General features: G+C 35.8%; 1 protein-coding gene across 3 annotated transcripts in view; it reads right to left on the reverse strand.

The window, feature by feature from the left end:
• CERT1 (ceramide transporter 1) overlaps positions 1–24,544 on the reverse strand; it is a 139,993-nt gene that overhangs the window by 26,738 nt on the left and 88,711 nt on the right. For 2 of the 3 annotated variants that reach the window (XM_037738180.1, XM_017527669.2), the window contains exons 6-10: positions 19,283–19,366; positions 17,139–17,296; positions 11,373–11,465; positions 4,058–4,144; positions 1,626–1,718 (exon numbers count right to left, since the gene is read on the reverse strand). In XM_037738180.1, coding sequence (XP_037594108.1) covers positions 1,626–1,718; positions 4,058–4,144; positions 11,373–11,465; positions 17,139–17,296; positions 19,283–19,366 — 515 coding nt within the window. Of the gene's footprint in view, positions 1–724; positions 803–1,625; positions 1,719–4,057; positions 4,145–11,372; positions 11,466–17,138; positions 17,297–19,282; positions 19,367–24,544 lie in introns of all 3 variants that reach the window. The other variant, XM_017527667.2, reaches the window with a different exon arrangement.

Raw genomic sequence — 24,544 nt, forward strand, 5'->3', positions numbered from 1 at the left:
GAAGATTAAGAAAATGTTTAAAAAACTAACGCTGATACCAAAAAAAAAAAAAAAAGAAAAAATTTATCCAATGGCAATTTGATTTTATTTTGAGGGTAGAGACCGCAAGCATTCAGCTTCCTGTCTTAAATTCCTAAACTCTTACCAATGCTAAAAACTTAAAACAAATTTCCATAGCTTTAGCATATAAACAGAAATATTCATTTATAATACCCAAAGGCAATTTGCATAAGGAAAATGCAATCTGCTCAATGGATCTTAGTATTATAATGGAAATGAAACATTATTAAAAAGTAATTTCCTTGCTAAATATAATTTGGAAGTACTTTAAATCAGATTAAAAGTGAGAGTGCTGAAATCTGCTTTTCTGCTATAATGTATCATATACACCATGTCCATCAAAACTGCTAAATGCTGTCTGAAGAAACAGATATTACATGATATATAAAATCCAGTATCTTCTATTTGCTTCAATTCAGTTTGAAAATCTTTCTGGAGTACCTCCTATATGACAAAATTCCAGGCTGTGAATAGTAAAGGACACGTGCAAGCCTGACAGAGAAATTATTTAGTAGACAATGAAAACCTTTTTAATGCTTAATGTTACCATTTAAAATTACTATTTAAAATCAGTGGCCTAACCAAAAGATTTCTAGGAACTGGGAAAGCAGGCTGAAATATAGCACAGAAAGACTCAAGTCCACTCTATACATTCATACAGTACCTGGGAGCTGAATCTGTGAACATCATCAGAGGCACTGACTAGATCAATGGAAGACATGGAGGAAGAGCGACTATAGGGCTACCAGAGACAGACAAAGAAAAAACCAAGTAATCAGAACAAAGGCCCAACAGAGCATTCAGTACCAACTTCCAAACACAAGATAAAGGGAAGAGAAAACAAAGCACTATATGAAACAAGCACAGCAGCAACTGCTGACTTCATGCACCTATTATGTATTATGTTCCAAAATCATTCCAAAAAGAATGTAGTGCTTCAACTAATACCATTTAATACCAAAGAAGAAATAGGTTTAGTATAACTGCAAATACTTCTGTTTAACTATTTTGGACTAGCCACTCCTTATTTGCCCACCACCCACTTTCCCCTTAAATAAAAATGAAACAACATTATGTTCAGAACAAGATTTCTAACTGTTTTAGAGGACGAATATGGAATACAACATATAAAAGCAAAAACAATCTCATTACTTAAATTCATGAAAAGGAGAGAAAACTTATACTACAAGGTATTTCCGGCTGGGTGCGGTGGCTCACGCCTGTGATCCCAGCACTTTGGGAGGCCAAGGTGGGTGGATCACAAGGTCAGGAGATCGGGACCATCCTGGCGAACATGGTGAAACCCTGTCTCTACTAAAATACAAAAATTAGCTGGGTGTGGTGGTGTGTGCCTGTAATCCCAGCTACTCAGGAGGCTGAGGCACGAGAATCACTTGAACGCAGGAGGCAGAGGTTGCAGGGAGCCAAGATCGTGCCACTGCACTGCAGCCTGGCAACAAAGCAAGACTCCATCTCCCCCCCGCCCAACAACAAAAAACGGTATTTCCACCAACAGTGAAGAACAATACAAGGTGTACTTTTAGTAAACTCTGACATTAGCTTACCTTTTGGACAAACCTATGTGTCCCCACAGAAGAAAAGGCATCTCCAGATGGCAAGGATGTAGGCCAATGTAATCTCACCTTTTCACTCTGTGACTAAAAAAACATATAATGGTAAGATGGGAAGGTTTTAAAGCGTATTTTGCAACTGAAAAATGGATAATATAATCTGGAACTACCAATATGTTCAGTTAATGCCTTAGTGCTTACAATCATTAGAATTATGAAACTACTCCACAGACATGGCAAATCCTGATACTTGCCTCAGATATTCCAATTCAATCTCTTTTTTCTGACTCCACAGATACTATGTTAGGCAAGGGATAAGTTCTTTCATTTTGCTCCTAGTCAGACTCCCTCCTACCTGCATAGCATGATTTATCATGGGTCAATCTTAACACTGCTGCCAATTTCTCCTATCCAAACCCTGGCCAAATCATTCCAATCATTCTACCTTATCAGGCCTCTGGAGGGCTCACCCATAGATTTATCTATAATTAGAAATAATACCACTGTTTGCTTCAGTTATGTTCCTAAGAACATGTCACATATATCTCTCTGCCTCCTCTCCATGAAGGTATTCTGCCCTTCATTTCATCATCCTACTCCTGTTAAGCTGACACTTGACCTCCTTCTTCGTCTTTAGTTTGCCTCAGTTGTTCTCATTTATTTCAACCAACTGCTAAGATCTCATTTCTCATGCACCAGTTCCCTATGTTTGCAAATAATGTGAACTAAAAAAATGTGTGATATGAATGTCACTTGGAGAATGTCTATTTAATGGGCATGTTGTTGAGAGCTCTGAAGAGAGAAATGATCTAAATCTATGGAACTGATTTTATGGATTACTGAAGCTTACTACTCTATAGAGTACTACACCACACTGAATCTTTGTCATATCAACGTGCCTAGCTATTAGGCAAGAAGAACAATGGTCTGTTCAATGACTATTTTGCAGAGCATCTACTATAGTGTTAAGAATAGAAAGAAATTAAATGATTAGATGGCCCCATGAATATTTCTTTTTCTAAAGCTTACAGGTTTCAATTCTCTCAAACCCAACTCAACCACTGTACTGATATTCAGTAGAGTAGCATTTTAGAGAGAAAAGATGTTTTGAATCATCTTGTCTACCTTGTTTCACAGATTAGAAAACCAAGGCCCAGACAGTTCAGTGATAAGTTCATAGCTACAAAGTTAGTTAGAGGTAAAATTAAAGAGTAAAACTCAGGTGTCTTGCCTCACAGTTCACTACTTTTTCCCAAAACAGCAAATCTAGACAAAAAATGAAGGGAAACAAACAAATAATGCTATTTCAGGTAGTACTTTAGGCTTCCAAAAGTAGAGCCCATTTAGGAACTGAAAGTTCCCACTCTTCTTGAGTGGTGCATAGCATCTTTTGGGTATAAAAAAATGAGCAATAAGCTTTACAAATTAATGTGACATAAACTTTTTATCAATAATTTTAAAAAAAATAATGAAAGCTAAACATGAGAAGCAGTTACTACTGCAGGTGATTTACCTGTAGCTAGGTAGACCGATATAAAGGCAAAATAGCTACGACTGCCTTAGCAATGACAGGAAATGAACAAGCCAACTTTTCTATGCAAATTCATTCATAGTATAAAACTGACACATGATTATTTGGCAAGATACTCTGTAGCCACAGTGTATTAATACTTGCCTCCCCCACCCCATAAAAGGTTAAGTTTCCACCATAAGTAGTATAACTTAAACAAGGGGAGGAAATAACAAAACTCATCCTTAAGTACCACCTAGTGGTAACATACAGTAACTGTATTGTTGCCAAATTAAAGACAAAGTATCAAATTAATCTTGAAGCTAATGAGTTTAAGAAATACTTTTCTTCAATTTCCACAGCAGCTGTGTACAATGGCTATAAATTCAATAATTATGACAAAATACTGAACAAAGTAAAAGTTAGGGAGAAACTGAAGATCAAGGCAGGAAAAGCAATAATGGGGTTAATAAAAACAATGATACTAATATAGATGAAAACGTTTTAAGTTTTTGTCATCTTCCTTTCCATATTGTACTTGGTGAAGACAAATTCAAAGAAGCTTTCTACTTAGAATAAATATATGCTTTATATTAAAAGAATGGTTCAAGCTGGACACTGAAAGGGAAATAAGCAGAAAAAACATTTCTATTTAAGTTCATATTAATTATGCATGGTTCCTTTAAACAATCATGGTCTTCTTTCTGTAGCTTGGAAATTCACATGTAAAGGAACTGACTTATAAATATTATTTTACATATGTGACTCAATGTATTCACAGTTAAGTTTCTAGGTTACTAAGTTCAGAATTTTCAAATTCTATTTACATGAAATAATATAAGTCAAGGAATGCCTAGAGTGTTAAAATAAATTTCAGCTTAGAATTTTCAATAATAGATATTGAAAATATAAATACCTGTTCTTCTATTTTATCTTGTCTGTCAAGAGCAGCTTCAACGGCATCAAAGAACTCTTCTTCTTTAATGAGACTGTTAGGGCCTTCCTATGCCAACACACAGGGGGAAAAAGCAGTTGGTTTAAATAAACAGAAAACTCTAATAACTCTGGTACTAACCGGAGGTTGAAGATGGATCTAATAAACATTTATTGAACACATATTTACAAACCAGTCAGTATATTAGGTTATATATATATATATATATATATATACACATACATATATATATATGTGTATATATATATGCTCTGTGTAAAATCACGAGTGTTACAATTAATTCACTCAGTACTCATATATTTACTTACTGCATATTGACCAATATTGTGTTGGGATAATAGTCTAGGGCAGGGATTGGCAAAACGGTGGCCAGTAGGCCAAATCTAGTCTGCTGCCTACTTTTGTATAGCCTGTGAGCTAAGAATTTCATTTTTAAATGGCTGGAAAGAATAAAAGTAATAATATGACATGTAGGAATTACTTGAAATTAAAGTTTCGTGTCCATAAAGTTTTACTGGAAAACAGTAATACTCATTCATCTATATTATCTAGGGTTTCTTTTGTAGTAGCAGAGTTGGGACTTATGACAGAGACAACAGAGATATAAAACTGCAATGAGGTAAGTAAAAAGGTAGAGAAGAGCTATCTAGACATTCAGAGGGGGATCTTCCTAAGCAAGGGTAATTATTTCATGGGGAAAGAAAAGTTGAGCTGATGCTTGATAGTCTGGCTAGATGGCAGAATAATGGCCATCAATCACCTGGGGAATTGTCTGGAGGACTTCTTACAATGAAAATTCCCAGGACTCCATGCCCATAATTACTTCTCAGTAGGTCTTCAGTGGAGCCTTGGAATATACATGTTTAATAATTCCCCCAAGTGATTCCCATAACAGCAGAACCTCAGCTGCATCAGAAGATATACAAAGAACAGCAAAATATAAACAATCAACATGTTTCTGCTGCGATGAACCAAGTAAGTGGACAATAAGTGGAATGATAGCTTTGTATTATAATACAAGAAGATATTCTTTTGTATTATGATTAAAAAAAGAGGTAGGCTTTTGTTTAGAATTTCTTAAATGTTAAAATATATAAAATAAGACACACAAACAATTGGTGAAATCTTCCCAGTTAAACTGATAACCCCAAGTTATCATTAGTCCATTAAAAATTGTCTAGCAACATCATCCTATTCCCATTATAACCTGGAACCATACTGGAAGGGTAGGAGGTATGGGGTAATGTTCTTGTCATTTGGCGTATAAGAAATATTGACTTAATGCAGTTCTTCTTTTACGGTTATGAGGACTCAGTCCCTCACAACCTACTTCAAAAAAACAAAAAACAAAAAAACCTCCAACTTTCTATTCAGATACTACAAACATACACAACAGTGCACATCTCAATGAAGTATCATAAAGTGAATATAACCATCAAATGACCATCTGGGACAAGAGGGTCATAAAAAAATAGTAAAAATGCTTTAGGAAGTCAAAACATTTCAAAGACACTCAAATGACTGCAATATAACTTTGGTCTCTATTGATCAAAGAAAACACAAAATATCCAAACTCAAGCATATTTTCTGATGATTTTTAAAACTATTAAAATCATAACCACACCTACATTTTAAAAATATTATTTATTCAATGTATAGCGATTTAGTACATATGGATTTCTAATCCTTAAGCAATCATGTCAGAGCCTCAGAAGTCTAACTGAAAATTACAGCATTTAAAAATTCTGGCTGGGCATGGTAGCTCATGCCTGTAATCCCAGCACTCTGGGACTCAAGGAGGGCAGATCACATGAGGCCAGGAGTTCAAGATGAGCCCAATATGATGAAATCCTATCTCTACTAAAAATACAAAAATTAGCTGGGTGTGGTGGTGCACGTCTATAAACCTAGCTACTCGGGAGAATGAGGCACAATAATTACTTGAACCTTGGAGGCGGAAGTTGCAGATGTTGTAGGGAGTCAAGATGGCGCCAATGTACTCCAGACTGGGTGATAGAGCCAGACTCAGTCTCAAAAGAAAAAAAAGCATACTATTGAGTAAGGTCAGACACAAAAATGTACAATCATGTTATTCTATCTAAAAAAAAAAAAAAAGAAAAGAAAATCTATTTTGCCAAATGAAATGGGTTTTTCCTTTAATGGCAAATCTTTGGGAGAAGAACTAAAGGAATCTGCGTAAAATTTTCTTTGTTAAAAAGGACTTTAAAAAAACCCTTTTATCTCAAAGGGCGGGAGTTACTTTGCCCCCTTAGAACAGCATTTCTTATGTTAACTCTTCTTGAAGAGGTCTCTACCCTTAGATTCCTAAATTCCCCCCTTCCTCTCTAAGCACTCTTATAGGGCTCCTTTGTAGGTTTCCCCTTCTCTGCCTATTCTTTAAATGTTGGTGTTTCTCAGGATTCCATACTTGCTTTCCCCATAGCATTCTTACTTATATCCAAAGCTTCAATCATCCTTTGATGACTCCTAAATTCACAGCCGGACCCATCTCTCTTCTAACTTCCTCATATGACTCACCTCAACTGCAATCTCTTCTTCTCTTATCTCCACACCTATCTGCAGAAACCTGGGCCTAATCTTGGATTCCACCCTTTTCCTTCATTCAATCATACCTTTCAATTCTACTTTCCAAATACAATAGCCTCCTCCATCTGTGGTTTTGTTTTCTGTGGTTTATATACAATAAGATATTTTCAGAGAGAAAGAGACTACATTCATATAACTTTTTACTATAATACAGTATAATTGTTCCATTTTATTACTTTTAAAATAAAAAATTAAACTTTATCACAGGTACATACACACAGGAAAAATTATTGTGTATACAGGGTTCAGTACTATGCGCAGTTACTGGGGGGGAGGGTCTTGCAATGTATCCCCCTCAGCCACTGATATGGGGTGATTACTGTATCTAATTTGTCAGTGCCTCTCTATTCCTCCTCCTTTGACTCTAATTTAGGCCACCTTCAACTCTCCTCTGTATTATACGAAAAGTCTCCAAGCCCCTAGTCACAATTGTTACCTTCAATCCATTCTTCTACTGCAGGGAGAATGATTTTTCTAAACTGTAAATCTGAAAATGTCATTTTCTTGCTTAAAACCTATTGTTTCCCTGAAATCCCTGCACTTTGGGAGGCTGAGGCAGGTGGATCATGAGGTCAGGAGATTGAGACCATCCTGGCCAACATGGTGAAACCCCACCTCTACTAAAAATACAAGAAAAAAAATTAGCCAGGCGTGGTAGTACACGCCTGTAATCCCAGCTTCTTGGGAGGCTGAGGCAGGAGAATTGCTTGAATCCAGGAGGTGGAGATTGAAGTGAGCCAAGATCATGGCACTGCACTACAGCCTGGGTGACAGTGTGAGACTCTGTCTCAAAACACAAAACAAAAAACAAAAAGCAAACCTATTGTCTCAGGATCTGAAATAATTCTTGTTGATCCTTCCAGTCAGTCTCTTACCATTCTTTCCTCTCAATTTGTGGAGGCTCTACCTTCCAAAGAGAACTACTTTCAGCCCCCCTGAAGTATTTCAAAATACTCTTTTGCTTCTGACCTCCAGAAAACACTCTCTACTCAATTTACTCATTCTTTTTTTGTTTTTGTTTTTGTTTTTCTTTTGGCACGTGATTAGCTGGTTGAATTTACTTATTCTTAAGGTTTCTGCTAAGATGTTCTTTCCTCCCGGAAGATGTCTCTGATTCAACACCTTCTCTGTGTTAAAACTGTTTCATAACATACATTATGATAATTGCCTATTAACTAGTCTTTATTGCCATTATACATTCGGGTAGGGCCCTTAGGCAGGATCCTTGAAAGCCTCGTTCCTTGCTGTATTCTCCATGCCTAGTACAGTGCCCTATATTATGGTAAGTCTGAAGGAATTTAAGATTATAAAGTAATTTCTGAGGCTATAGATATCAGAAACACTTCAACTTTTTTTATAATTAGAACACCATGAATGTCTGATTATAACCAAAGAAAGTCATAGTTTGGATTAGTGTCTAAAACCCATACGACTATAATATCAATACAAAGAAAGATGGTTCGAAACTCCAAAAGCAAGAAGAGGAAGTATACAAACAGGCCCCAGTTTATATAAGAATTGTATATTTAATTTAACTCAGTGAGAAAAATATAGAGTACCCTTAACCAGTTTCTTCACTAAGAAAGAGTAAAGTGTATTTCAAATAGGTGAATAAAAGGATGTTTATTCAACAAATGCTAGTGGAATAAAATAGGTTTCTATATCATACCATTATTTTAAAAACTCCAGATGTATTAATATATTTAGATGACACCACTGGCAAATAAAAAATGAGAAAAAATAAATAATTATTCAAAGTAGAAAATGCCTTTCTAAGCATGATACCAAATGTAGAGAAAAGTGTACCAAATGACTGAGAAGTTAATTACGTGAAGGTTTAAAACTTTTATATGGCAGGCCAGGTATGGTGGCTCAAACCTGTAATCCCAGTACTTTGGGAGGCCAAGGCAGGCAGATCACGAGGTCAAGAGATTGAGACCATCTGGCCAACATGGTGAAACCCCTTCTCTACTAAAAACACAAAAATTAGCTGGGTGTGGAGCCAGGCGCCTGTAGTCCCAGCTACTTGCGAGGCTGAGACAGGAGAATTGCTTTAACCTGGGAGGCGGAGGTTGCAGTAAGCCAAGATCGCGCTACTGCACTCCAGCCTGGCAACAGAGCGAGACTCCGTCTAAAAAAAAAACCAAAAAACAAAAAAACTTTTATATGGCAAAATCTACCAGACTTTTTAAACTATGAAAGAAAAAAAAATTTTTTTTTAAAGCAAATTCTATACATCTTCTAAATCAAAATGGGGGAAAAAAATCCTAGTAAAACAACCAAAGGACATGGCCAAGTTAATCATTAAAGAAACATGGCAGCCATAAAAAAGAACGAAATCATATCTTTTGCAGCAACATGGATGGAGCTGGAGACTATTATCCAGAGGTAACTTGTCACAGGCCAGGTCTCACTAACAACCATTTCAGTACTGACTGAGTGATTAAGTTAAATATTAAAAGCCAGTGCCCTTATACAAAGGCTCGGGTGTAACCAAAGTCTATCAAGAGTTTTGCCTAGGCCTTTCCTGGGACTTAAGGCATGACAAAGTAACTAAGGAATTCTTAACAGAATCCACATAGGTTTCAAGTTTTATTGTGAGTCTGAAGAAACTCCCTAGGCCTCCACAAACAAGTTTATTAGGGGTCTGAAGGAACTCCTCCAACCTATATGATTTAGTAGGAGACAAGGGTAATCATCTCAGTACTTTACTAAGTCTCCAGGGGAAGGTCTTCAAGACTCAGATCTTAGTTTTAGATTAAAAGAAGTTAATCACTTATATCTTTAGATGAATGTACACTTACAGGTAGACATATAGCTTGGAAGGTATATAAGCTCTGGAAGACTTTGTATTTGGAGTTGGTCCAGTGATAATTTTCAGCCTTTCTCCCTGTAACCAGTTACAGAAATAAAAACCCTCAGCCGGGCGCGGTGGCTCAAGCCTGTAATCCCAGCACTTTGGGAGGCTGAGGCGGGCGGATCATGAGGTCAAGAGATTGAGACCATCCTGGCTAACATGGTGAAACCCTGTCTCTACTAAAAATACAAAACTTAGCTAGGCATGATGGCACGTGCCTGTAGTCCCTAGAAGCCTAATCTCTACCAGTATGCAATATATTCATGTAACAAACATGCATGTGTACTTCCAATGTAAAATTAAAAAAAAAAATGTCTGTTAAACATAATTTTTAAAATGCTCAGTCACATACATAAGGCAATTTTTTGGCTTTGAAACTAGTAAATGCAGGTACCTAGCACAAGGCCCCTCTTCCCTCCACCCTTGTCCTCTCCCCCTGGAAAAAAAAAGAAAAAACCTGTGTTGATGGAAGCAGGGATGAATATGTATACAAATTATACTTACATATTGCTGGTAGGTAATAAACTGTACCATATATTGTTAAGAAATTTTTCTTCTGTTTTCATAAATATAACTACAACTATTTTATTCTTCTGTTCCACTGCAATGATAGTCTTTGATACCCCATTTTTAAACTGCTCATTTCAGGAATATCAACACTGTTTTGTTTTTTTTTTTTTTTTTTTTGAGATGGAGCCTTGCTTTGTCACCCAGGCTGGAGTGAAGTGGCACGATCTCAGCTCAATGCAACCTTTGCCTCCCAGATTCAAGTGTTTCTCCTGCCTCAGCCTCCCGAGTAGCTGGGACTACAGGTGTTTGCCACCATGCCTGGCTAATTTTTGTATTTTTAGTGGAGACGGGGTTTCACCATATTGGCCAGGCTGGTCTTGACTTGTGACCTTGTGATCTGCCCACCTCTGCTTCCGAAAGTGCTGGGATTACAGGCGTGAGCTGCCACGCCAGCCAACACTTTTTTTTTTAAGAGACAAGGTCTCCAACTGTCACCCAGCCTGAAGTGGAGGGGTGCAATCATAGCTCACTGCAGTCTTGGGCTTCTGGGCCTTGGCCTCCTCAGTAGCTGGGATTATAGGCATATGCCATTACAACCAGATATTTTTTGTATTTTATTTTGTAGAAATGGATGAAGTCTTGCTATGCTGTATAGGTTGGTCTTGAACTCCTGGCCTCAAGTAATCCTCCTGCCTTGGCCTCCCAAAGTGCTGGGATGTGAGCCACTGTGCCTAGCCTCAACATTGTTTAATGACAATTACCAAATATATTTCTTATACATTTTTTTCCCTTAAGAAATACAGAAAGATAGCTTATAAAATTTTAATGTATGTGTGTATATACATGGAGAAGGAGAAAAAAAGCTAGTTTCAGACATTTCCAAACATAAAGGCAATTAGAACAGTTTATGTTTGTCTATGGATAAGATCTCACAGTATAGTATAGACTTAAAATCTTCTCTCTGTAAAATACTGATTTTTTCCTTTATAGCTTGCTTTTATGTTAAAAAATAAGTGGATAACATTAAAAATGATCATCTTTACAGGGAAGATACACATTTGTTCTATGAAGTAAACAGGCCTAATATTAAGCCTTTTAATGCCTAAACTTTGTGCGCAGTAAGAAATATATATTTGACTATGCCACACATTTATATATCACAAAATATACTGAATTAACATAAATGCTGAGGACAAATTATATATTTAGAATATTTAGAGGTGACAAAAGTATTATTAAAAAATCACGTTTGTGATAGACATTACTTATGTGTTTCTCTAAGATCAAAATATAAAATCATACTTCATAATCTGGTCCTCCAAAGTGGGATTTTTTCTTAAGTTCTGTCCTTGCATTTTTACATGATTCCTCTGCTCTTCTTCTCTTCTCTATTTCCTATTAAAAAAGAAGTGAAAAATTTATAATTTGAGGCAGGCATTTTAATTACAATGAAATCTTTTAGGTGGAATTCCTCTACATTTTCACTGAAATTTTACAATTTGATCAAAAATAATTCCACTCCTGTGAAAAATAAGATTATTCTGCCGAAGAAAACACTTTTCTCTAGGCTGTAAATTGCTTACAACCTTCATCGATTGATTGATTGACAATTTTTTGAGACGGAGTCTCGCTCTGTCACCCAGGCTGGAGTGCAAAGGTGCGGTCTTGGCTCACTGCAACCTCTACTTCCTGGGTTCAGGCAATTTTCCTGCCTCAGTCTCCAAAGTAGCTGGGACTACAGGTGCGTGCCACCACACCTGGCTAATTTTGGTATTTTTAGTAGAGACGGGGTTTCACAATGTTGGCCAGGCTGGTCTCAAACTCCTGACCTCATGATCTGCCCGCCTCAGCCTCCCAAAGTGCTGGGATTACAGGTGTGAGCCATCGCACCTGGCCAGGACCTATGATTTAAATCACTACTAAGATTACCTTAAAAGTAGATTATGTGTTTAAATGGTTAAGTAACTGCACGTATACTTAAACAAAACAAAACCAAAAAGAAAAGAAAAGAAGAAAAAAACCCAGGTAAATTAGCACCAGAAAAATACCTACTACACATTTTTATATTTTCCCCCTTCCCACCAACCCCAGCAAGAGCTACATTTATTTTGGTATCAAGAAAAACAGCGAGTAATACCAGAAAAGAGCTCAGTAGGTGGGATCAGTGAATGCTAAAAAGATACTCTAAGAAAGAAAATCTTCTTATACTTCTCACTGCTGCTTAAGACTGTTTTAGAGTTGAAAAGACTTTAGATATCTATTTTAACTCTCTCCTTTTAGGGATAGGGCCTTTAGCTCTAAACAGGTTAAAAGACCCAAGGTCAACACTTAAAATAACAAAGGCTGACCCCATATAAAACTTATTTCCACAACAATGGGGTCCATAGGGTCAATACTGACACTGAAGTCCAGCAAGTCCAGCATGTTTATAAATAATCTAATGCTGTTATTTCTTTATTTCAAATACAGTCATATATTGCATTTTATTTCTCTCTTTTCCCTTGTCCAAATTCCATTTTCTAAAAGACTGATTTGCTTGGTCCCCCTATTGGGTAATCTAAGCATGATGCTTCTGAGAGTAAAAGGGAATGTTATTAATAATCTTGCCAAATCAGGATGCATGATCACTCTGGCTATAGGAAATGTAAACAGTTCTTCCTATTTCTCCTTATTCCCCAAAAAACCTTACTCTGAAGAGTGCGATCATCAAAATCATAATAGATTATGCTTGTGATCTGAAGTAGGCTGATGAGGGCCACATGAATTGACTGTCACATGTTACTTCACCATGGGGATACAGTCTGAGAAATGTGTTACTGACGACTTAATTCTTGTACAAACATCATAGAGTGTACTTACATAAACCTAGATGGTATAAGCCTATTACACATCTGGGCTATAAACATTTACAGCACGTGACTGCATCGAATACTGTAGGCAATTTTAACATGATATTAAGTATTTGTGAATCTAAACATAGAAAAGGCACAGTAAAAACATGATATAAAGAATAAAAAACAGTATATTTGTATAGGGCACTTATGAATGAAGCTTGCAGGATTTGAAGTTCCTCTGGGTGAGTCAGTGAGTGAGTAGTGAACTTTTAAACATTGCATACTTAGGCTACACTAAATTTATTTAAAAATGTTCTTTCTTCAATAACCTTAGCTTGCTGCAACTTTTACCTTATATGCTTTTTGTTTAAGCATTTTGAGTCTTTTATAATAAGAGCTAAAAACATAAACATATTGTATGGCGGCACAAAAATACTTTTTTTCTTTATACTGTATTCTACAAACTTTTTTCTATGTTTAAAACATTTTATTTTTTATTTTTTAAACTTTTTTGTTATAAATGAAGAGACGACAAACACATTAGCCTAGGCCTACACAGGGTCAGGATCATCAAGACGTCACTAGGCAAAAGGAATTTTTCAGCTCCATTATGTTAAGGGACTACAGTTGTATATTTGGTCCATCATTGATGGAAATGTCATTATGCAGTGCATAACTGTACTTAATGGCTAAATTAAAGTCTTAACTGAACTCGCACAAAGCAAATTACTTCTAAATACCACATCAGCATTAAAAATAGTGGCAATCAATGAATCGATGGGTTTATTAAACCCAAAGATTTCACTGATTTTTGTGTACTAAAGAAAAAAATGGGACTACAGGCCTACCAGAATGACTAGGCCAGGTGCAGTGGCATGTGCCTGTAGTCCCAGTCATTCAGGAGGCTGAGGCAGGAGGATCACCTGAGCCCTGGAGTTCAAGGCTGTAGTGTGCTAATGGCTGTGCCTGTGAATAGCCATTCCATTTCAGCCTAGACAACACAGTGAGACTCTGTCTCTCACAAAAAGAAAGACCCCGCCCCCCAAAATCAACACCACCACCACCACACACACCCCCCCCCCACACACACACAATACTAAGTACTGTCAAGAGTGAACAACATCAACAACACCCACACATCCTTAACAATACCAAGTGCTGTCAAGAATTAAAAGCAATTGGAATTCTTCCTCACTGCTGGTAGAAATATTAATTTAATCAATCTGGAAAATTGCCAGTATCCACTGAAGTTAAACATATACCCCCATGAATTAATAAGTCTACTCCAAGTTATGAGAAATATACCTAAAGATATACCCCCAAGGACTCTCATAGCAGTTTTATTCATGATACGAAAAAATGAAAACAACCTAAATGTCCATCAACAAGAAAACCGATAAGCAAATTGAAGTCATACAATGAAAAGTTATCATACAATAAAAATACTGTATAGCAATAAAAAAGAAAAACTACTATTAAATATAACAACATGAATGAATACCACAGTCAATGTTGAGGAAAAAAGAAGGCCTGACTCAAAAGTATATTGTATGATTTCGTTAACATGATATTCCAGAACAGGCAAGACTAAACTGTAATAACTGTAATAACAGTAATAACAGTATGATATGGAATAGGAAGGGGCATGAAGGAACCTTCTAGGGTGCTAGAAAAGTTACATATATCTTGATCTGACTGTGGTTACAGGGGTGTATAGAAACATTAAAGAAAAATCAAGTAGTATACTTAAGATTGGTACACTTCACTGTATATATGTTATACATTAATTTTAAATTAATAAAACAAAAATGCACAGCAGTAATATTAAAGACTTATGGGAAAGTGAAAATGTATGTAAAATTATACACCTGTGACTCTATTAATGTAAGCAAATGTATCTTCAATGAAAAGATTGTCTCTTATTTACATTGTTAACCATAATTGCCTATTTTTAGAATTTTTGGTCTTCCTGGACATGACTGGCTAACAATTAAGTACACCACTTCTACAGTAGAAAGGATTATTATTATAGGTAACCAAGAAAAATCATCATTACAAAATAGCATTTTCAATTAGCTGAAAGAATTTTGGAACTGACATTATAACTATATAAAAGTATCATATAGACAATTCTACTATTAAACAGCTGTTATTATCACCTATTTAATTTCTCTTATTAGATTTTAAGCTCCTTGAGAGACTACTTCCTGCTTATCACTGTTTCCCCATTACTAGCTTAGAGTCAAGCACACAGTAGGCATGCACCTGAATGAAACAATTTCAATGAAATCATATTGTTATGATTGTACTTTCTTTCCCAATTCTAAGAATTACCTGAAAGACATATTTGTTGATAAACAACTTTATTCAAGAACTTTATAGTCTTTAATGTGTGTGTGTATAGGAATATACACACACACACACACTCTCTCTCTCTCTCCCCACACACAGAAGATTAAAATTCTTGAATAGAGTTGCTTACCAATAAATACACATACACTGCATATATGTGTATATATATATGAACACACATATACTGTGTGCACGCACATGTGCAAATACACACACACTTACATTCCATGTAAAATGTAACTGGGATCCAGTTATTTCAACCTTGAGAAAAAATTACAGTGGAAAAGGTTAATAAAATTTGACATCAGATAGATCTGTAAGAAGACTATAAAACGCAGTAGTGTCCGGATTTCAACCAATACTGCTATATTTTCTGGCTGTTCTTTGATGAAGAGTGTTGCATGAGAAGCGGCAAAAGTGTTTCTTCCCTGCAGATGTTTGGTTTGCTCTGCTTATTGCTACCCAATAAAAGAGAACTAGTAAGATTAACAACGCTGAAAGCAATCAAAACTCTATCTCCCTTTTTCAATATAGCAAATAAACTTGAATGCTAAAATAATTAGGATGTCATGTTATATAATGTGCAAAGGTTTAAAAAAATTTTTTTTAGGCAATGTGGTTAAGAGTATATGACCAAAGAATATGATCTCTTAGTGAAGGGGAAAGAGACTAAAGAGAGGAGAAAGTTGCCCAAAAGTTGTAAATAAGCTAGTCTGGACAGGTTGAATGATATTCTTGAACCATTACTCTAATGTATTTAGGGAGTTGTCCTGTTTCTCAATATATTATTTTTTGTGTAAACAGGGACTCTTCTAATAATTCAATTTGATCCACACTGAGTATAGAGTTGAAATCTTTGAAGATATAATAGTTTGGCTCCAGGACGATAATAAATTTTCTATACCTTAAAAAAAAGTTTTCGTTGCCTATTTTAAAAGAAGACATATTGCTAGTCAAAATGCCTTACTCTCACCTGCACTTGTGCATTCTGAACAGTTCTCCTTTCTTCTAAAACATGGGAAACTTTCTAAACACATAGTGCTAACATTGCTTTCTTTAGTGTCCTGCCCAAATTCAAAGGCCTTCAAACTCTGCAGAGCTTAAGAATGAATATGATTCTGGCCGATGTCTAATTTGGTATCCAGTGCTGATATAGAAGACTAGAAAAAAATTCCTCTTACTCTGTTAATCACCTTTTGATAAGCCTCTGAGCCTCACTCAATTCCTTCTATAAAATGATGGCATTGGATTAGAACTTTAAGGTATGTTTCAATTCTAACATTTTACTATTTTTCTAATGTTGAATCATAAATAGAAGTTTTCCTACTTAAATCCACTGAGCCATACCTCACACTAGAAACTAAAGAGTCATACTGTAATATTATTATCAGTGCTGTGTTTAAACAAAGGTGAGAAAATGTGAACATAGGGCAAACGATCAAACAACATAATGTATGTTAAATGTTATCACTGACCATTGAAAAAATATATGAGTGTTGCTGTAATAAGTAAATGTTCAACTGTGTAAATTGGCATATAAGTTAGTTCATATACCTTAAATACAGTTTCATACGTCATACACTTAAAGGCAGGTAATGCTAAATGGCTTAACACTTCTATTCCAAAGCATCACTAACATCAGCATAAAATGAAAGAAAGCTTTCAAGAAAGCATTGTATAGTAACTAAACAAGTAACTGGTGAATTCTGTTACACAAATGAGTTTAAGATGCCCATAAAGCTTCAGAGGAGTAGTATCATCTGAGATTTCTATCAGCCCAAGATTCTTCCCTAAGAAGTTAGCTTGGCTTAAATATTCAAACAATCTATAAAACTTAAATAAAATATGATTATTTTTAAAAGGAAAAAAACCTTAGTCTTACCTTATCCATTCTCTTCTGCCAGCTTTCTTCACGTTTAACCATTAGTTCAATACAATGAGAAAGTGTTGCAAGGATTCCAGCAGTAGTTGCTTTAAAAGTTATTGCTTCCCCTTTAAAGTCTATACCATTAATTCCTTTTGGTGTCACATGTGGAAATACTGAAAAAGAAAGTTATTTACTGAAAATATTTCTAATAAAGAAATAACTCATCACAATTTAAGATTAGAAAATGTTTAGAAAATTAGCAAGTGAAAACAGGTTTTGGGGTTTTAATTTTCCTTCTGTGGGCCAACATTTAAAAACCTCCTATCCAAGCTCTATGAGCAAAGAAGCTTTGTGGCAGCATATGTACTTTCAAGTCAGTTTTTCTAGATTCTGTTTCCTGAAACTCATTTGCTGTGCTGCACCCAATTAATCAAGTGGTAGGAGGAGTAATACTTTAACAATAACATTCTGACAGCTTAGAGTAACACCTAATTATGGCAAGAACTACCTTACATTTTGAGAAATCTAGAATTCAAAAAATATCTTAAGATAAACTACAGAGTCTAATAAGGTAATATACAATTTTAAAATGAATATACAAATTTAAATCTAGAACCAATGCACTATTTAAACTCAATGCCTTTTATGGTTAAATTTTATTTTAATTCATGGTTAGCTTTTGAATTAAACAAAAAAATCTTAAAACTCACAAAATACAAACAAGAAAGCATAATATTCTATAGTTAATAAGAAATCATTTTACTAGAATCCTTATAAATTAAATAATGACACTTCTGACTTTAAAAACTATTAGAGACAGGACAGTAAAGATATAAGCCATCAAGAACAAACAGATAAACTTAATCAAAATGTAAAATTTCTGCTCTTGAAAACATTGTTAAGAGGATAAAGAGATAAGCCACAAATTGGGAGAAAACCTTTGCATGGCATATATTTAATAATGGACTTCTTTCCAGAACATATGAGGTAATCTCAAAGCTCATTAATAATAAACACCACCCCGACATGATCAAAAAATGTGAAGACACATTTCACCAAAGAGAAGATAGAAATGGCAAATAAAAACATGAAAAGACGCTTAATATCACTAGCTAGTAGGGAAATGCAAATTAAAACCACAATGACATATCACTACACACCTATTAGAATGACTGAAATTTGAAGACTGACCATCTTAAGTGTTGGTGGGGATGTGTAGGAACTGGAACTCTCATAAATGGCTGATAAAAAGCAATCTGGCATTTTCTTTAAAAATTAAACTCACACACCTGCCATATGATTTGGACATTCTACCCCTAGGTATTTACCCAAAAGAAATACAATAGATGTCCATGGAAAGAATTGTATATGAATGCTCATAGCAGCTTTATTTGTAATAGCCAAAACTGCAACCAACCCAAATGTCCACCAGTGAATGAATAGATACACAAACTATGGTGTATCTATACAATAAAATACCACTCAGCAGTGAGAAGAACTCAACTACTGATACATGCAACAATAATGATGAATCTCAAACTAAAAAAGAGCCAGGTCAAAAAAGAATACAAACTGTATGAGTCAATTTACATTAAATTATAGAAAATACAAACTAATCTATAGTGACAGAAAATAGATCAGTGGTTGTTTGGGAATGGGGGAGAGAGGAATGACAAAGGGGATGGAGAAAACATTTGACTGTGCTGATAGTTTCATGAAAATATCCAAATTTATCAAATTATACACTTTAAATGGTACATCAATTGTATCTCAATAAAGCTTTTTTAAAAAAACTTGTATTTTCTTAATAAAAATAGGCACGTACATCAACTCAACAGAATTGAGAGTCCAGAAATAAACCCTCACATTTATGGTCCATCAGTTTTTCAAAAAGGTGCCAAGGCAATTCAAAGCAGAAAAAAAAAAATGTCTTTTCAGCAAATGATGCTGGGACATCTGGACATCCATATGTAAAAGTTACCATTATTACATAATGTCAGAATGTGATGTTACCTACATGTCTTGGAAGATATTTTCACTTGGATTCCAGCAGTTCTATTGCTTTAAAAAAAATTACTCAATTAGGTAATTATTCTTTGTGGGTTGTTAACTTCTGAAAGTATATTTTATCCACCTGAGGGGAAAAATGTATTACTTACACTTTTCTTTATTGCCATTGGTATTATGCAAGAAGTCACTATCAGAACGTGTTGTAGGGAAGTCATCTTCATCATCTTCTACCACTAAATAAAACACATTTAAAAAATCAGGATAAAAAAATAGAAGTTAATTTCTATTCTTATGTTCAACAGAATCATTTTACTTTGGATTCTGATTCTGTGAGTACGACGTCTTACTAATGCTTGTACTTTCACTGGTAATCAAGGTATGCTCAATAAATATGCGGTAGAATGTCTTTAGATACATTATTTTTAAACCATATTCATTCTCATTTGTGTAAGGGAAGGTTACTGAGCTATGAATTATTTCACCCTGTAGTCATCCTGTCTCTTGCTCCCTTCAATGAGGACACTTCAACTCTCTAGGAGGACCAGAGGGCTGAACAGGTCTATAAAAAGTACCTTCCATGCAGAAGACACCTTAGCTTGCCTCTGAGAGTTCTTTTTTTTTCCCTTTTAAGACAGTCTCATTCTGTCACCCAGGCTGGAATGCAATGGCATGGTCTCGGCTCACTGCAACTTCTGCCTCCCGGGTTCAACTGATTCTCCTGCCTCAGCCTCCCGAGTAGCTGGGACTACAGGTGTGTGCTACCACACCTGGATATTTTTTATTTTATTTTAGTAGAGATGGGGTTTTACTATGTTGGTCAGGCTGGTCTTGAACTCCTGACCTTATGATCCGCCCACCTCTGCCTCCCAAAGTGCTGGGATTACAGGCGTGAGCCACCATGTCCAGCTGAGAGTTCTTAAATATACTATTTCTGTATGTGCAGGGAAAATATAACATATGATATCAATTTTCATTCATCCCAGTATATATCTGTACCTGGACATCCCTTTTAACTTCTCTAAGTCCAGAAAAAAACAGAATCTCTTTTGTTCTACTTTAATGTACCTCTTTCTTCTATGTGCTATCCCTTTTTCTCTACCTAACATACTTTAATTCTCTGTACTATGTATTCCACTCATAATGCAAATTCCTGCATCGTAGCTCCCAATGTTATTTGCTGCTTTTACGAAGCTTTTGATGGTTTCTTCTTCTTCTTTTTGTGAGACAGGGTCTGACTTTGTTGCCTAGGCTCAAAGTCAGGCTCAAAGATGAGTGGCATGATCTCATCTCACTGCAATCTCCACCTCATGGGCTCAAGCAATCTTCCTACCACAGTCTCTTGAGGCTGGAAACACAGGTGTACACCACCATGCCCAGCTAATTTTTTTGTAGAGACGAGGTTTCACCATGTTGCTCAGGCTGGTTTTGAACTCCTGATGTCAAGCAACCTGCCCACCTCTGCCTCCCAAAATGCTGAGATTACAGGTGTAAGCCACTGCACCCAGCCTACGTAACTACTTTATCTTTTGAGGAACTCCCTTTCTAAAGAAGGAATCTTCATTTTAAACTAATGTCTTACTTATTGCCTGTATCTTTTTACTTCAGGAGTACCTTGGCTCTACAAGAACATCTCATTTACTTTAGCTGTCTTTTTTATGGATGCAGAGTCCCAGTCGATACCTCATTTCCCTCCTTTGACTAAATGGTAAGAATCACCAAGGAAAATCTTCCATACTGCCATTTTCTAACTACTGGACTATTTCATTTTTTAATAATCACTTGAAAATGTTGCCAATCATCTGTAACAATTTTTACAAATCAAAATCTGCTATTACCTTGTATTCATTTCTACCTGGCTGTGATCTCAATATGCAATTGTTTTTCTTTTCCATTTCCAGCATTCCTACAGACTTCCATATGAGTATACCTTGATTACCAATGAAAATACAAAGATGAGTAAGATCTTGTATGCTCAATAAATATGCTGCGGAATGTCTTTGGATACATTATTTTTAAACCATATTCAGATAAAAAAACATGCTGACCATCAGCTGAAGTTACAACACAACTATGCCCAAATTAGTTCCCTGGCATAATCCCATAAAGATGACCTTCAAGTACCTTTTGAGATCTTTACTTCCTGGGGCCTTTTAAAATTTCCCTATTTTTTTTTTTTTTGCATCATATCAATGAAAAATTAAAGCAGTTTGTTACTCTTCAATTCTACCCTCATGCATTCTTTTCTACAGAAGCAGCAGATATTTCGTTTGCTCTACATTTGACATATTCACAATTTGATGGATTTGTTTTCTCGGAAAACTCGAAAGCCTTCTGTAGAGTATTTGTTTTCCCCTTTCTACTGTGCTTTCCTTCTGCCTTCAGAAGGCTTGTTTATAATGCTACCTTATACTTCTACTACGGAGGGTATCCACATATCAATGAATGTTTGGTTATCCAGCTATAAAGGAACTTTTGAAGAACAAAACCTTAATATCTCTCTCTCCCCTCAACCCCCGAATGTTGTGGTTTAGTGGGCCTATGGTGAAGGGTATGGTATAATTGTTTCTTTTTTAAAGCTCCCTGAGATGATTACAATATCAGCCAGACATTTATTTATTTTTGTCACCCAAATATTTCTCAGCCACTAGCACATTAAATCATCCTCTCAAACTACACCTTTAACCATAACCCTCCACCCCCAAACAGATACAGTATAGTTTTTTCAGGCTGAGTGTCATCACATCTGTAATCCCAGCACTCCAGGAGGCCTCGGTGGGAAGATCACTTCAGGTCAGGAGTTTGAGACCAGTTTGGGAAACAGCAAGACCTCATCTCTACAAAACAGCCCAGGTGTTTGAGGCTGTAGTGAGCTATGAGTATACCACTGTACTCCAGCCTGGGTGATAAGAGCAAAGCCATGTCTCAAAGAAAAAAAAAAAAAAAAGATTTTTCAAAGGTTAACGATCTTTTAATAAAATCTGTTTTTATGGTTTGCCCCCATCTCTTTCTTGACCCCCATGCTGTATTTGACACTGCTCAGGCTGGCTTACATGTCAAATTTCTACTTGACAAGACCAAACAGCCTTGATGAGTCTCACATCTTGCTAACATGACCCTAATTTTATGTTTGTTTTAAAAATTAAATTTCCTTTCCCTCTTTAGCTGTGGGCAAACTTCAAGTCTCCTTCCTTAGATATTTGTTCTTCTACCCCATGGGAATTTATTCACTATTATAACTCCAACTATTTTTTATGCTAATGACTCGTTAATTTATTTTCCTGTGACTTCTTATACTAACACCACGTTCACATCTCCCATAGAATTTCTCCAAAGAAATTTCTACTACTAAAAATATATCTAAAAGTAGCTCCATAAACAAATCAGCTGTGCAAACATTGCTGCTTAGCTTCTCTGGGCAGTTCTCTCGTCTATAAAGAGGGTTTAAAATATTTATACCTACATAATAAGGTTATTATAAAATTATATCAGATAACTGAAGTATTGAACACATTACATAGTAAATACTATAAAACATTACAAAAATTAATCATGGCAACTCTCCTCTAATGGATTTCCTCTATTCTTCACGCTTGATCCAGAGGCTCATTTACAGATGCTCACATTACTACAATGGGTTACCACATGATTTTCTCCTATCTAAAGTTTCTCACCATTCTAATCTATGTTACAATTACCTACAATGATTAATCTTTTAAAAATATTAACTTCAACTTATATCCTTGCCTAAACAGTAACTTTTCAAATTACCAATGTGAACATTATTTTTTACATTAAATCGTAACTGTTCTTGTGTTCAATATTCTCTACCTAATAGTCTACTAGCATCAAACAGGGATTTTCAGCTTTTGATTAAGGCCAGTAATATACAAAACTGATGAAAATAAGCTATTCTTGGCCAGGTGTGGTGGCTCACGCCTGTAATCTTAGCACTTTGGGAGGCCAAGGTGTGCAGATCACCTGAAATCAGGAGTTCAAGACCAGCCTGGCCAACATGGTGAAACCCTTTCTTAAAAACAAAAAAAAAAGGAAAAAGAAAATAAGCTACTCTCACTAAAAGAGTGGCCTTCCTTCCCTGCCCCTCCACTGCCACCAAAGAACTCCTTGTGCATCCCTGAGGCAACTTTATATCTTAGGGATATCTCACATGGTTTGAAACCACCATCCTAATATAAAGTTCCTCCATTCTAGTCAGACTGGTCTCCCTTACCAACATTTGAGTCTATTACGCTAAATTCCACCTTTGGACCTTGTACATTCCTGCTTCCTGTTACCCCAGCAACAATTCAAATTAACCATACTAATAATAACAGCCATTATTTATTGAGTTTTTGCTTTTAAATATAGTTATAACATATACATTATCATCTAATCCTCACAATCACAGGTGCTAGATATAATAACTATTTTGTAGTTGAGGAAACAGGTGTTGAGAAATGTTGAGAAATCTACTTCAAGTCATTAAACAATAAATAGAAGAGCAAGATTAGAAGAAATTTTACTTTTAATGTGGTATATATGTCTTGTTTTTAAAATTAAACAATGTGTTTAGGTAAGAGGTGATGTCTTCCACTTCTGTAATCCTCACAGTATCCAGATTTAAAATGTTAATTAAATATTACTGAAGGAGATACATAAAGAAGGACAGTGATTCTTAAAATTATTTAAGTCATTAAATTAGTTTTTATAATTTAATGACAGTATATCCACAGAGATTCTTAAACTCAGGTCAGTGACTCTGCTTTGCCAAGTAGGAAAGTATGGTCCATGTCCTTATTTCTCCTTTACCCAGCATGTATTCTCAAAAACATCAGCATTTCAGGCTGGGCATGGTGGCTCACGCCTGTAACCTCAGCATTTTGGGAGGCAGAGGCAAGCAGATTGCTTGAGCTCAGGAGTTTGAGACCAGCCTGGGCAACATGGTGAAACCCTGCCTCTACAAAAAAAACACAACAATTAGCTGGGCATGGTGGTGCACACCTGTAGTCCCAACTACTCAGGGAGGCTCAGGTGGGATGATTGCTTGGGCAATCATCCTAGGGGCGGAGGTTACAGTGAGCCAAGATTGTGCCACTGCATTCTAGCATGGGTGACAGAGGGATACCCTGTCTCGAAAAATAAATAAATAAAAATCAAAGGATCAGTCAATCAATCAGTATCTCATAAATAACATTTGTAGGGAAATCAGTTATAGGCTGAATTGTATCTCAGAAATTCCTATGTTGAAGTATTTAACCACCAGTACCTCAGAATATGGCTGTTATTTGGAGACAAGGTATGTAAAGCAGAAGTTAAGTTAAAATGAGGTCATGAGGATGGGCAATAATCCAGTATGACTACATAATATGCAGAGGACATTTGGACACAGACACATACAAAGGGAAAGATGATGA

This window comes from Cebus imitator, unplaced genomic scaffold, assembly GCF_001604975.1.
Source record: "Cebus imitator isolate Cc_AM_T3 unplaced genomic scaffold, Cebus_imitator-1.0 Scaffold50, whole genome shotgun sequence".
Classification (NCBI taxonomy): domain Eukaryota; kingdom Metazoa; phylum Chordata; class Mammalia; order Primates; family Cebidae; genus Cebus; species Cebus imitator.